The sequence below is a fragment of the Eucalyptus grandis genome, chromosome 2 (assembly GCF_016545825.1).
Source record: "Eucalyptus grandis isolate ANBG69807.140 chromosome 2, ASM1654582v1, whole genome shotgun sequence".
Classification (NCBI taxonomy): domain Eukaryota; kingdom Viridiplantae; phylum Streptophyta; class Magnoliopsida; order Myrtales; family Myrtaceae; genus Eucalyptus; species Eucalyptus grandis.
The window spans coordinates 29,292,902-29,307,942 of NC_052613.1; the positions used below are offsets into that span (position 1 = coordinate 29,292,902).

A 15,041-nucleotide genomic window follows, 5' to 3' on the forward strand; every position below is an offset into this window, starting at 1 on the left:
AGCCTCGCTGACCTCAAACAACTCGACGCCCCCCTTATCAGACGGTCACCACGCGACGAGACAAATGCCCCCCGCACCCCCCCTTTCTCTCTCTCTCTCTCTCTCTCTCTCTCTAATGTGAGAAGCCGAGAGAAACTCCGACCATCCACTCTCTCTCTATCTCTCTAGCCCTTCCCCATCTCTCGCTGCGAGACTTTCACGTTCCATGTTCAGTTTCTCCGTTTCGATCAAAACAAGCGAGGGAAAAACAGGGTTCGACCACACTCGTTTGCGTTGAAACTCATATATAACAAAGACAAAAGGAGGAATAAAATGAAAATCATGGACAGCAATGAATGAACTGAGTACTTTGTTCAAAAGCTGATCAAAATTGGACAATGTTTTGGCATCATATGAGCGTGCCTTGTTCACTTCCTAAGCTTCATCACCAATATTTGTCCAGGAGAAAGCCTTTTTCATAGAACGAAAAAGCAAAACAACAACAAAATGAACAGAATGGCTACACCAAGCACAACCACCAAGCCATGTTCTAAATTCCTTACTAGTGCAACATCCGAGTGTCCCTGTAATACTTGCTGGACTTCCATCGGGTCAGATTTCCACAGCCCCTCGAAAAGCATCTCACAATAGCAACCCCAGCCACGTTTACAATAATTGCGACGATCAAGCAACCGCTTGCAACGAACAATCAGGCAACATTCTAAATTCAAATTCGAGGTGTCCACCAAACTCTCCAACGACCTGCAATCGTGAATCCGCAAACACTTTAGATAATACAAGCGGTCCAAACCTTCCATGCTTCTTAGCTTCAGACATGTTCCTACTGGAAGCTCTCTTAGCTTCCTCAATTTCGATAGGTCTGGCATCCTTTCGATCGACCTACAATATGCGACTGCAAGGGATGAAAGGGATCCCAATTCTTCGAGGCTGCGAATCTCAACTAGTAGCTCGCATTCAAATAGATCTACCTCTTGCAGATTCTTCATATGTGTTGGGAATGACTGATCCCCGGAAACGCGGATTCGACACCGAATCGAACCCCTAAATCAAGCGGAAGACGAAGCCCAAGAAAACGACACGTATCACCGATCGTAAAGCACACCACGGATTCGAGCGTACCTTGATTGCCACAGATTAGACACCGACGCCGCCGAGGAAGAGAAATCGAGCCTTGTTCAATCCGAGGAGGCAAACTCCTTCAATTGCTTCACCGTTTCGCTTTTGGAGAAAACGGGAGAGAGGGAGAGAGCGTTGAGAGAAAACAGCGTACGTACAATTAACCAACGGTAGTTTTTCTCTCTCTCCTCCCTTTTATACCCCTTCTTTCCACGGGCCGTATTCCCATGGGCCGGGCTTTCCGGGCCCGGGCTTGGGCGAACAGGCCTTAAGCCCTTTAATTAAATAAAGCTTTCATCTCCCACTCGCACAAGGTGGGCCGAACAGGATTCTCTTTACCTCTCTTCAACATTCATACTGGTGAATAATCCGTGCGACCAGCATACTTTGAGAGCTCGTTGCTATACATCTGTTAGGAATATTTAGCAGCTCAATAATGGGCGTCACACTCCGAGTAGATTTAGTATGCAGTACCCTAGATCGATCGATCACATTTATATCTCTCTTAATCTCTTTTAAACATGATATATATATTGTATTCACAATTACAATTATCACAAAGACAATCATAATTGGTCGACCAAAGAACACAAAAACTACAATGTGATTCTCCAAAATCGATCTTCCTCTTTCCTTCAAACTCTCAATTTCAGTTCAGCTTGCTTTTCTAGAAATGTCCCATTAGATCGAATCAAACACATGACCATTGGCAACATCCTAAGATAGCAAACACTAAATAGAAATATTGAGAATAAGTAAGAGTCATGAGGGGACAAATAATTGAGGAACTCTTTTCCTCAAGAGTCTCACACGTCATAAAAGTTGAGATCAAACTTTTTGCCACTCTTATTGGTCGTCTCATGCATACGTAGTATGAAATACGTATTACGGTATTAACTCCTTTCCCATGGAGCGTATGTCTACATTGTTCAATATCGTACAGATGATAGTTTAGACATACCCAATGTCTAATTTGAGTTCACCTATCTACTCATTCACAAAATCCATCAGAACTCACATCTGGCATCTTAGACAGATAAAGTAAAATATGTGGGGTATTTTACTTTCGGACATCACAAGTATTATGTCCTCATCTTAACACTTAGTTAAGGCGACATGTGTATTTTAAGCTTGAGCTCTCGATTATCACCTAGATAATAAGCTTAAATACAGTCTCATCCCTATTTATCACATAGTAAATAGAAGCGATTACCCGTGTGAGTGGGCTAATCTTACATCTGTCCGACATACTCCTCTTAACTTAAAGTAATGCACTGAGCATTAAGATGCATAAAGATCACATAAAGATTCATAGGCATTAATCAATGAAAATCAAAATTTCATAAATGTGAACAACTCGGAAATTACAATCCAAGACATCGACTCTACGCAATCCTAGAGATTTTACATGACCACAAAACACATCTCTAGGTATTGGCTTTGTCATAGATCTGCTACCATTCTATGCGTAGATATGTACCGCAAGTTCACATCCTTTCGTGCAACCATATCTTTTACAAAGTTATACTTGGTATCTATATGTTTGGTCTTGCCATGATACTTTGGATCTTTGGTGTACGCTATAGCTGCTTGGCTATCACAATTAACCAATAATTGATTTGCAGCTTTCTCAATAACACCTAAATGATCCAAGAATCTCTTAAGCCAAACTGCTTCTTTGTACTTCGCCGATAATGCCACGAACTCAGCTTCCATCGTGGATAAGGCTATGCATGTTTGCTTCTTACTACTCCATGATATGGCGCCATTGCTCAAGAAGAAAGCAAATCTGAGGTAGATTTTCTTTCATCTAAATCTCCTCCCCAATCAGCATTCGAGTAGCCTTCAAGTCGTGAGATCCTTTCCTTGGTAATTCAACTTGTAATCGCCAGCTCCTTCGATACCTCGGTATTCTCTTAACGGCCTTCCAATGTGTCGGACCTGGATTGGATTGGTATCTACTCACCATTCCAACCGCAAAACATATGTCGGGTCTTGTACACATCATAGCGTACATCAAGCTCCCAACAGCACTTGCATAAGAAATGTTTCATTTGTTCCTTCTCTTGTGGAGTCCTTGGACACAGTCTATAGCTCAATCCTTCACCTTTTGTAATAGGAGTGTCTATGGGTTTACAATCTTGCATACGAAATCGTTCAAGAACCTTATTTATATAGGTTTCTTGCGAAAGAGACAACGATCTCTTCGAACGATCTCTTGAAATCTTAACTCCAAGAATGTATGCAGCCTCACCCATATCCTTCATCTCAAAGTTGGAAGACAACCAACTCTTGACAGCCTTAACAAACTCCATATTGCTTCCAGAATTAGTATATCATCAACATATAATGATATGATCACAAATTGATCCTTGGATCTTTTGATATATACACAATGATCCTCATCAATCATCGTAAAATCATATGCCATTATGGCATTATGAAAACGTATATACCATTGTCTTGATGATCGCTTAAGACCATATATCGACCTCAAAAGTCGACATACTTTTTCTTCTTGGCCTTTCACTATGAAACCAACAAAGTTGTTCCATATATATTTCTTCCTCTAATTCTCCATTGAGGAAAGCGCCTTCACATCCATTTGATGTAATTCAAGATCCGGACTAGCCACTATTGCCGAATAATGCGAATTGAGGTAAATCTCACTACAGAGAAAACGTATCTTCATAATCAATTCCTTCCCGTTGATTATACCCTTTCGCCACAAGGCGAGCCTTATGCCTTTCTATCGAGCCATCAGCCTTTCGCTTTATTTTGAGAACCCATTTGTTCCCAATAGCTCAAGGTCCCTTTGGAAGATCAACCAGTTCCAGACTTGGTTTGATTCCATTGACTCCATTTCCTCTTCCATTGCACGAATCCATTTTTCTTTACTAGGGCACTTCAGAGCCTCATTGATATTTCTTGGCTCATTCTCATCTTGTGGAGCAACCATAAAAGTTTCCCTTCAATGTCAAAACGTCGACGGGGAATACTTTGGCGACTTGTTCGCCTTACGGGAGATTGTACACTTTGCACATCATTCCCTATTACGCTCCCACTTGGATGAACTCCACCAATATCATTATCTTGATCCAAAGTCTCAAATAGGGAGTGATCTACCCCTATTTCGCCCTTCTTAGGAAACTCATCCTCTAAGAATGTGACATCTCGTGATTCATAGTCAGTTACACTCCCACTTTCCTGCTCACCAATGAACACATACCCTTTGAGTGTTCCGAGTATCTTATGAAAATACTCTTCTTTCCTCCGGGGACCTAATTTCCCAAATTTGTGAGAGGACTCATGTGTGTAGGCAGCACAACCCCATGGCTTAAGAAAGCTTTAGTCCGGTTTTCTACCTGTCCATAACTCATATGGAGTGGAAGTAACTGATTTGGAAGGCACCGGTTAAGTATATAGGCAGCAGCTTAACAATGCATCACTCCAAAAGGTGATAGGTAAGTTAGCATGCGCCATCATAGACCTAACCATTTCCAAAGAGGGTTCTCGTTTCTTCTCTCTCGCAACACCATTTTGTTGAGGAGTATATGGAATAGATAACTGTCTTTCTATTCCTTTTTCATCACATAATTTTCTGAACTCATCGATAAATATTCTCGACCTCGATCGGATCTCAATGCTTTTATTTTCCTGTCTAATTGATTTTCCACCAGGTTCATGAACCTTTTGAAACAACTTATCGCTTCAGATTTATGAGAAATCAAATAGACATATCCGAATCGAGTATAATCATCAATAAAGGTGATGAAATAAACAGCCCCGTGCCTTCCTCTCACATTCATTGGACCACAGATATCAGTATGGATTAAATGCAGAGGAAATTCAGCTCTTTTTCCCTTTCCAAATGGTTTCCGTGTTGTTTTTCCTTCTAGGCAATGCTTACATATGGGCAAATCGACTTTTTCAATGTTACCCAACAAGCCCTCTTTGGCTAGTCTATTCATACGTTGGCCAATGTGACCAAGTCTAGCATGCCACACATTCACATCATTATCATAAGTATTAGAAGATGTGATAAGGGAATAACAAACATTTGCATTAATATACTCAATATCCAATACAATAAAACCATCCAGAAAATAGCCACAACCATAGTAATTTGTCTCCAAAACAAATTCACACCTCTACTACGTGTTCACAAAGAAACCTAATTTAACCAACATCAATACGTACACTAAATTCGACGAATCTCCGGAGCATACAATACATCATGAAGAAACAAGGTGCGTCCACCACGCATATTCGCTTGGCATGTGCCAATTCCTTTCACTTCACTCGGAGTTGTTTCCCACATAGATCCACTTAGTTCCGGTTGGTACTGTCGGAATTCCACGAAGGATCCTCTATCCTTCGCTACATGGTCCGGTCGCTCCCGAATCCACACCACAAAGGATTAGACTCGGTTAGAAACACGAACTCGACACATAAGCAAAGTTCTGAAAAGTACAAGGGGTGCATACCTTCTTTGGCTCACGACAGTCGCGAGCATAGTGACCCTTTTTGTCACAGTTGTAGCATTTCACCCTTGCTAACTTCTTCATGTGAGGACGCTTTCCTCTATTATGTTGGTTAAACTTGGGTTTCTTCCCTGAAGGACCAGCTTCTTCCTTGCCTTTCCCCTTATCAAACCAGCTAGGGCGCTTGCGCTTGGAGCTCGAAGCTCCATTTGAGCTAGAACTAGCATGATAAAGTTCAGCATCCGGCTTAGCCGCCAACAGGCGGTCCTCTTCCAGCTCAAGATGACGCATTGCATCCTCAAAGGTTTTGATGTTTTCATTGTGAGTCAGGTGCACCTTCATATGCTCCCAACTCTGAGGCAAGGAACGAATCACCGCTTGCACTTGCTGCTCATCTGTGAGGACATGGCCAGCGTCTCTCAGCTCAGTTATCATGTTTGACATCTTTCTAAGATGTTGCTTCATGGTCTGACCATGAGGCTTCTTATAGGAGTCAAACCTGATAGTGAGCTGCCTCAGTCTAGTCACCGAAGTATGACCAAATCTAGCTGTCAATGCCTCCCACATTTCCTTGGCATTGTCAAAACGCCGAAACTCTCGCATGACGTCATTTTCCATGCTGCTCAGCAACGTGATGCGAGCTAGAGAGTTCATTCTTTCCACGCAGAAAAAGCTTCTTTGTCTCTTTTGTCTTTGTGCAAAGGGTTCCCTCTTCGGGTTCTACCATGGTCATGACAAGAGCCTCAAGTGCTTCTTGCTCTTCCAGACATACCGGATTTTCATTTGCCAAATTTCATAGTTGTCACCATTGAGCTTTTCACCTTTGTTCAGCTCGGCAACTATGCTCTTTGTGGGTCGGAAGCCATTGATCCGAACAAATCGACAAATATGCACGAATTATTAATGCCTATCATTTATGCATCCCTATTTGCATAGACCCATCATATTAATAAATAATTTTAAGTAAGGTTTTAGAATCAAAAGGTCACTATGTTTCCAATCATCCTCCAAAATCCTAACTTAAAACTATCATCAATATAATTGTCTTATGCAAAATCAATTCTATGAAGCTACATAAACTTCTAAAACTACCCACAGCTACTTTTAGCCACAGCAACCAGCAATTACAGAAAGCAATAGATAATAGATATCAAATAACACAACAATGCTTTCATCTTTTATAATACAATCAATACATTGGTTGCTACATCAACAACTATCAGGTAGTCAAACAGTACATAATATGTCCACAAACACATTTAACAAAAAATAGTAAATACAACTAACACCGAGTCAAGACACGAACCGGAAAGATCCTCTTTTGTTCAATTTCTTGATCTTTTCCCTTGTCATAATACAATAATATTCATTTACAAAATCCATCACAATTTTCTTATAGGAAGCAGCTCCGTTGACATCCCATATGCGATTCAACACATCTTGCCATTCGGTGGAAGAGTGGTTATGAAAAATCGCACCATCTCTGGCTGTGACATAGGACGACCATTCCATATGACCTGTTGAATTTTCCTATTGACTTCAAGGACATGATCAATTAAGTCACCACTCTCCCATCGATGATCGGTCGCCATTTATCAACTTAGACAAACTTTTCCTTTTGTTCATCCTGGCGCCGCGCGAATAGGTGTGCGCAACCTCGGGGAGGCATTGTTCCTGCAACAAATGCAGAACAAATAAGGGATTACATATAATCCACATAGACTTAATTGAAAAAGAAACACATTCTTTTCCTCTCTTTTTTTTTTTTTTTTTTTTTTTGGGTCAACGGTCAACGGTCAAAGTCAACGGTCAAGTCAACGGTCAACGGTCGTCTGACCGGCCGGACCGGACGGACCGGTCGGACCGGCCGAGCCGGTCGGGCCGGTGGGCCCGGCTCGCGCGAACCGACGCACATGCCACGCGCGTGCGGGGGATGACGTCACGCAGACATCATCCGCACGTGCCTGCGACATGCCTTGGTCTCCGGTGGGTCGGGTCGCCGGCCGGTGACCGTCCGGCGAAACGACGTCAGCGATGACGTCATCGGTGACGTCATCCGAACGGTTACCGACCGTTGGATGACGTCACGGTGACGTCATCACGTGACGTCAGCACGCGTCGGTCCGCGGACCGGCGCGTGCCAGTTCGCCCGCCGGCGGCGTGCACGCGCTGGCCAATGCCAGCGCTTCGGGCGCGTCGCGCCCACGCGCAGCGCCTTCCGGCCGCGCGTGTGGGCGCGTGCGGTGGCGCCCGGCGGCGGTCGACACATCGCCGGACTCGTCTCGACGTCGCGCTTCTTCCTATGCAATCAAAAAACAGTTTCGACATACGAAAACTCAGTGAAAAAGCCGAAGAACGCTCGGGTGTCGGGATTTTTGTCCCAATCCGTACGGCCGAGAGTTTCTTCGCGAAATTTCAAACAAAAACACATCAAATTGATCGGGAAAACGTGAACTAGGGCTCTGATACCAATGTTGGGAATGACTGATCCCCGGAAACGCGGATTCGACACCGAATCGAACCCCTAAATCAAGCGGAAGACGAAGCCCAAGAAAACGACACGTATCACCGATCGTAAAGCACACCACGGATTCGAGCGTACCTTGATTGCCACAGATTAGACACCGACGCCGTCAGAGGAAGAGAAATCGAGCCTTGTTCAATCCGAGGAGGCAAACTCCTTCAATTGCTTCACTGTTTCGCTTTTGGAGAAAACGGGAGAGAGGGAGAGAGCGTTGAGAGAAAAACAGCGTACGTACAATTAACCAACGGTAGTTTTTCTCTCTCTCTCCTCCCTTTTATACCCCCTTCTTTCCACGGGCCGTATTCCCATGGGCCGGGCTTTCTGGGCCCAGCTTGGGCGAACAGGGCCTTAAGCCCTTTAATTAAATAAAGCTTTCAATATGCGATGGCTCAAGTGCTATTGTGGGGTGGCCGTTGTGGAAAAGTATTCAAGTTTCCCCGAAACTGTTACGAGCTGTCTTGAAAGCGGGCAATCCTGCAGAAGGAGTTTCTCCAACTCCGAATCATATATACCAACAAATATCGGTATCCAACTAAAAGAATAATCTGAATATCGCAAAGACGAGGTCGGCAGTTCTCGAAATACTGACTCTCTAAAACTAGACATGGTCGCCAGTTCTCGAAATACTGACTCTCTAAAACTAGACGGGAGTTGGAGGAGGAACCGCATGTTTGGGTAGGCCAATATTTGTTCTTCCCTTGGAGATATGGTACGACTCCCTCGAAAGAACCGTAGGTTTTGTAAATCAGCAAATTCATCATGCTTTAGAATTTTGTTTTCACGAGTGAATCCGAGTGAAAGAGCTTCTATTTTCTTACTTCCCTGAGAATGGAAAAACCAAGAAGTCCAGACGTGATGGTCAAAATCAAATAATTGCAAGCGCTAATAGAAACTAAATTTTCCTTTTGCAAGAATAATCTACAGCAATTCACATGAAATTAAATTGCTACACCCTTTCCATACCTCTTTTTGCTTCAGAATGTTCCAGACTTCCTCACAATTCCACACTCTACTACGCTTGTTGGGATCTTTGTTCTCTTGACGTACAATTTCCCTTCCGAAGTCTCGCACTTGATCATGCATCCAAAATAGTATTGTCATCTTTAATTTTGATCAAGGACATGAGAAAGAGGTCCTTAATGGCAACGTCTGGATGGTATCCATAGGCATCCCACATATAGAGAGGGTATGTTTTATTCTCATTAACAAAAAAACAAGCTATATCCAAAAATACTTGCTTTTTTTTTTATTATCTAACTTATCATAAGATATCATCAATTTACTTTGGACTTCATCAGGAGGAGCATCTTTTAGCTTTTTCAATGTGGCTTGCCAGAATTCTTTGGGTTCATTGTTAAGGGATGAACCTGTAACCTCAAGGGCTAAAGGAAGCATTCCCAAAGTGGAGACAATCTCATTTGAAAGGGAGCCAAAATGATCTGGTGGAGAGTCCCTTCTAAAGGCATGCTTACTGAAAAGCTTAAGAGCATCTTGAAATTCCAGTTCACATACTTCGTAAGTCAAAACTTTTGTAGACTTTTTTACATGGCCTTCACCTATTGCTTCTCCCACAATCCTTAAGACCCTTTGGTCCCTAGTAGTTATGATAATCCTACTACCAGAACCGAACCAATCGCCTTCTTTTGCTAGACATTTGAGTTGCTCTTTCTCATCCACGTCATCCAAAACAATGAGAACTTTTTTATTGCCAAAAACTCTCTTAATCTTGTCGATCCCCTCATCAACGTGATGAATCTTGTTGAGGTTCAAATGAAAGTTGGATAGCAATTGTTTTTGCAAATATACCAGTCCATGGTGTTGTGACAACTCTCGGACATCTTGAAGGAAATAACAATCTTTAAAGTGAGAAGACAGGCTGTTGAAAATGACATTGGCAAGTGTTGTTTTGTCAATTCCGCCCATTCCGTGGATTCCGAGAAATTGTACACTACTAGATCTCAAATCCAACATTTTGATTATAGCTTCCGCACGATCATCAACTCCAACTAGATCTTCAGAAACAATGTTTTTATTTCCCATATTCAGCTTATCCAGCACAATTTTAATTATGTCTCGTGTCAGATCTACCTGCCTGCAACAACGTAACAACCATTTAAGAATATATCGCAAAACTACTCCCTAAGTGACTCAATTGTCCTTACAATTTGCAGAAATTACGCAAACAAATCTAGACGCTAAAACAATCCGAATTTCCCCGGTCCATCTCTGCTACCCCAATTTAGTCATCATCACCGTCGGCCCCTGCCATTACCAAGCCGCCGATAACGACGCTCACCTCCGCGGGCAATCACTGTCACATTCGAGTGCCGCCGCCTGATGCACCCCATCCACCTGCCCATCTCAGCCTTTCCTCTCCTTCAAGTCAAGTGGGTTGCAGCCTTGCGACCACTGGGGATGGCTTTGCTGGCCTTCGCTAACACTAGATTTGGGGTAGCCCAAGCTCAGCGACGCTGGATATGGGCTTGGTGATCTTAGACCCGACATCCCGAGCCCGAATCCGACTTGCTATTGAGTGAGAGAAAGAAAGGGTGGGGGCCAGATGGCTCGGCGGCGGCTTCTGGTGGCTTGGTGTCCGGCCAATGACGAAGAAGTGGCAGGGACGGACGGAGAGCTGATGGCTGGCCGGCGGCTTGGTGGAGCTGCTAGGAGCGATCGCCACAATAGTGCCGAGAGCTTTTCACCTTTTTAAGTAATCGTTGCATTCTAATATTCCTTAACCATCCACTGGCCCTTATACTTCTATATTTTTATTCAATGCTTATGAAATCGAAAGTAAAAAATCGCACTGCCATGTAAGTGAGGATGAAAGATACAAGAGGACACTACCCAAAATCCCCTTAAATTACGGGTAGTACACATTTATTCTGAAACATTCAACTGTTATGCAATATTTCCCGCACTTTTATTTGTTAAAACCGTTATCTCTCTATTAGCTTTGTCGTTAGCAGTGTAGTGCACATGATTTTTATGTGATTGATATATATATATATATATATATATATATATATATATATATATATATATATATATATATATATTGGTAAAAAATGTGATTGATATATTTTTAGCTCAATTTTTAAGAAAACTCTCTTTCATACTTAAACACGGTGAAAAACGAAATAAAATTAGAAAATGGGAGAAAAATGAAAAGAATGAAATAATAATTTTTCATCCGGAACACTGCAATTAAACTAAATAGAGAGGAAAATGAGATCTACAAATAATAATTGAAAAGTTTAAGACATTTACCCTTCATCTTTCCTCCGGTTCCATCCCTTTATCTCGTCCACTTCAATGAGAGCTTTTTTCCATGATTCAACTTCAGTACCGAACTTTTTCTGGTGCGCTGAAAGAGCTTTGCTTTATAAGTCTGTTTTGAGCTTGACATCGTCAGGCTCCACATCCAAGAAAATGGCAAAATCTCTTTATTCCCATTCGATTTGGAGGTGCACTCAACTATAAATGCAAGCTCTCGGAGGCACCAGTGACTCGATGCATAATTCTTGGAGAATATGGGAACATAGATCTTGGAGTTTTGGATTGCTTGTAGAAGTTCATCACCAATTCTTTGACCAACATGGAGGGATTCATTATCCCTAAAGACGAGGATCCCAGTCTCCACCATGCCATGGTAAAGAAAATCGGTAAATCCATGACGAGTGTCTCGTCCATGAAAACTTAGAAAAACCTCGTAGGAAGGTCCAACTGATCCCCGAGAATTCGTCCATTTTGCTGGCACTTCACGCTTCTTTGAGGTCCGACTGAGAAGGACGCAGAGGTATACGAGGAGAGCGATGGAGAGCGCGGAGAGGCTGAGGATTCCAATGAGGAAGTAGAGCTTGAGGCTGGGGCAGGGAGTCTCGCAGGTGAGCTCGTGAGGGAGAGAGCAGTCGAGAGGTCGGCGTTCGCCGGAAACCACCGTGTTTTCAGCAGAGTGAAGAGCGAGAGAGTTGGAAAGGCTAAGGGAGTACGTGAACGTGAGAATTCAAGAAAGAGAGCTCTGTGCAGAGAGAGAGAGAGAAAGAGAGAGAGAGCAGTACAGACGAGTCCCGTTTAGGAATGCTCTTACGATTAGTGGCTTTTGTTTCTGTCGTATGGATGGTAGTAAGAAATTGCAAAAAGTGAAGAGTGATGGGGGCTTGAGATTGCATCGCACACCACCAGAACGAAAACAATTGTTTCAGAAGTGGGCCCGCCTCATTGTTACACGTGTTAGCATCTAAGCATGACTCAATCCGGGCCTTAATCGCCCGATGACCCTCTCTAATCCCTCTGCTCCAGATGGAATCATCCCCAGCCGTCCGATCCGAATGCCTGCTTCTAAGTCAAACCTCGTCACACAATACTGATCACTAGGATCAAAAGAGAGTCTTAGCTTAATAAAAACCCATTTGCTAACCTCTGGTAACTTTTTTCGACTAGAAAATCAACCAAATCCTACACGACTCTTTCCTAAAGCTTGCACTCCCTCAAACATTAGTTTCTGCCATTAAGTGTTGGAATAGGCCTCTCGATAGGATGGAGGTTCATGAAGAGTAGCAAAATGACAATGATAACGAAGAAAACACGTTGAAGGCAGTCCTATCAGAGGGTTGCATATAAGGTTCAAATTTAGGAAGTAGTAAGATCCATATACGACCAGATTCTGTAGAGAGAACTAATATGAGGAGTCAGTGGGGCATCAAGAAGAGACAAACCAGAGGTAGAGACGCAACCGACTTGACCGACTTGACCGTGAAAGCCATTTGTAGTGCATACGGATACTAAAAGGTAAAATTCGAAGTCACACGGAGGCAGAATGCAAATTGAAGAACCGTAAAGAATTCCCTAGAGGGACAGAAAAGGCAATAGATTGAACAGATCTCGGCAACACTTTTCTCTTTTTTAACTTTTTAGGGTTTGAAATGAGGTTTTGATTTAATTTCAAACATCTAGAATTTTTAAAATTAGGAGAGTTAAATTCAAAGATAGCGTTTTAACTTGGTTTATAGCAAGAAGAATTGATTGTGAATTACTTTGGTTGTCGAATATGTGAAAATGAGAAATTATGGTCTTCGTTTTTTGCAGTATCACTAAGTAAACAAAGAACATTTGAATAAAAAAAAAAAATGGCGCGCGATTTACGAATTTGTCGGGAACTTCTTGTGCATTCTGAAAAATAGAACGCAATTTACGACAATGAGATGCTCAAATTAAGGCGAAATGGCACGCGTGCTTCTGATTACCAAGGTTGGTTGATGGGCAGGCCTCTCATCTATCTTTTATTTATTTTGGTTTTGTTGCTTTTTAACAGAAGCATGATCTTGTGCTAAGACAAAGCGAGAATTCCGAGAAACTTCCCATGACTGAGGTTGAAAGAAACCGAAGGTGATAGAGAGAAGGTGATCGAGAGTGATCGAGAGAGGAATAATAGTTTTATGTATTTCCTCAATTATGTCTGTAGACTATACAAATCCTAAGATATAGAACTAGGGATGTACAATTAATGAAAATAAAGAATTCTATGTATCAATCTAGATTTGTATCAGGCCTCTCATCTATCTTTTATTTATTTTGGTTTTGTTGCTTTTTAACAGAAGCATGATCTTGTGCTAAGACAAAGCGAGAATTCCGAGAAACTTCCCATGACTAAGGTTGAAAGAAACCGAAGGTGATAGAGAGAAGGTGATCGAGAGTGATCGAGAGAGGAATAATAGTTTTATGTATTTCCTCAATTATGTCTGTAGACTATACAGATCCTAAGATATAGAACTAGGGATGTACAATTAATGAAAATAAAGAATTCTATGTATCAATCTAGATTTGTATCTAATCTCTAATTGATATGTACATAATCAAATCAAATCACAATCTCCCAAGAGAATATCGCATATCTTCTAACACTCCCCCTCAAGCTGGTGGCTTGTAGACATCCAGACGCCTAGCTTGCTTAGTAGATATGCGTGTTGTCGATGACATAGGGGTTTGGTGAAGATGTCTGTTGGCTGCTCTGCTGTGCCCTCAATTACCCCTTCTTGAATCTTGTCTCGTGTGAAATGACAGTCCACTTCTATGTGCTTAGTTCTCTCGTGCACTATAGGGTTTGCTGCCAATTTGAGAGCTGCATCGTTGTCGCAGAATAATTTTGTCGCTCCTCGTACTTGTATTCCGAGGTCCTTAAGCAACCCTGTATCCACACTACCTGACAAGTAGTTTTTGCCATAGCTCGATACTCAGCTTCGGCCGAAGACAAGGATACAGTAAGCTGTTTCTTGGTCTTCCATAAGAGAAGCGAATCTCCTAATTTGATGCAGTATCCAGTGACTGATCTTCGACTAGTAGGGCATGTAGCATAATCAGCATCACAGTATGCCCTCATCTTCATGTCACATTGTTTGGACAAAAGAATTCCAAGTCCTGGACACTTTTTCAAGTATTTCACAACCTTCAATGCAGCTTCCAAATGAGATCGCTTTGGACTGTGCATGAACTGACTAAGTGTCTCATCGCATAAGAGATGTCAGGTCTAGTCATGGTCAGGTATATGAGCTTCCCGACAAGTCTTTGATACCCTGATGGATTTTTGAGTATGGGATCATCATTTTGTGATATACCCTTATCATATTCTGCAGTGGTCAACTTAGTGTTCTGCTCAATAGGAATCACAGCTGGTCTACATCCTGATAGGCCTGCTTCTGATATAATTTCTAAGACAAACTTCCGTTGACTAAGAGAAATTCCTTAATCATATCGAGCAATTTCAATTCCAAGGAAATATTTAGGTGCTCCTAAGTCTTTAATGTGAAAGGTAGCATGTAAATAATCCTTGAAATTGTCTATGGCAGCCTTATCATTTCCCATAACAAGTATGTCATCAACATATATCATTAAATAAATGGATGACATACCTTTAGTCT

The 15,041-nt window shown here is 42.2% G+C and overlaps 1 protein-coding gene across 1 annotated transcript; it reads right to left on the reverse strand.

The window, feature by feature from the left end:
- Positions 1 to 414: 414 nt before the first annotated feature.
- Positions 415 to 12,194, reverse strand: LOC120290617 (disease resistance protein RUN1-like). Its single transcript, XM_039306946.1, has 6 exons — positions 11,395 to 12,194; positions 9,359 to 10,216; positions 9,088 to 9,178; positions 791 to 879; positions 543 to 741; positions 415 to 450 (listed from the first exon to the last, which is right to left on the reverse strand). Exons 2-6 carry the CDS (start codon positions 10,162 to 10,164, stop codon positions 415 to 417), a joined length of 1,221 nt encoding a protein of 406 aa, XP_039162880.1. The 5' UTR covers positions 10,165 to 10,216; positions 11,395 to 12,194.
- Between the last annotated feature and the right edge of the window lie 2,847 nt (positions 12,195 to 15,041).

Bases quoted from the DNA above. Each gene is read 5' to 3' on its own strand.
- LOC120290617 (XM_039306946.1), bottom strand. From the start codon at position 10,164: ATGGGAAATAAAAACATTGTTTCTGAAGATCTAGTTGGAGTTGATGAT. The intron at 9,179-9,358 runs GTATTTTTGGAT...AGACTTCGGAAG, and splicing joins GATAATAAAAAAAAAAGCAA to GGAAATTGTACGTCAAGAGA. The intron at 742-790 runs GTTTGGACCGCT...TCACGATTGCAG, and splicing joins GAAGCTAAGAAGCATGGAAG to GTCGTTGGAGAGTTTGGTGG.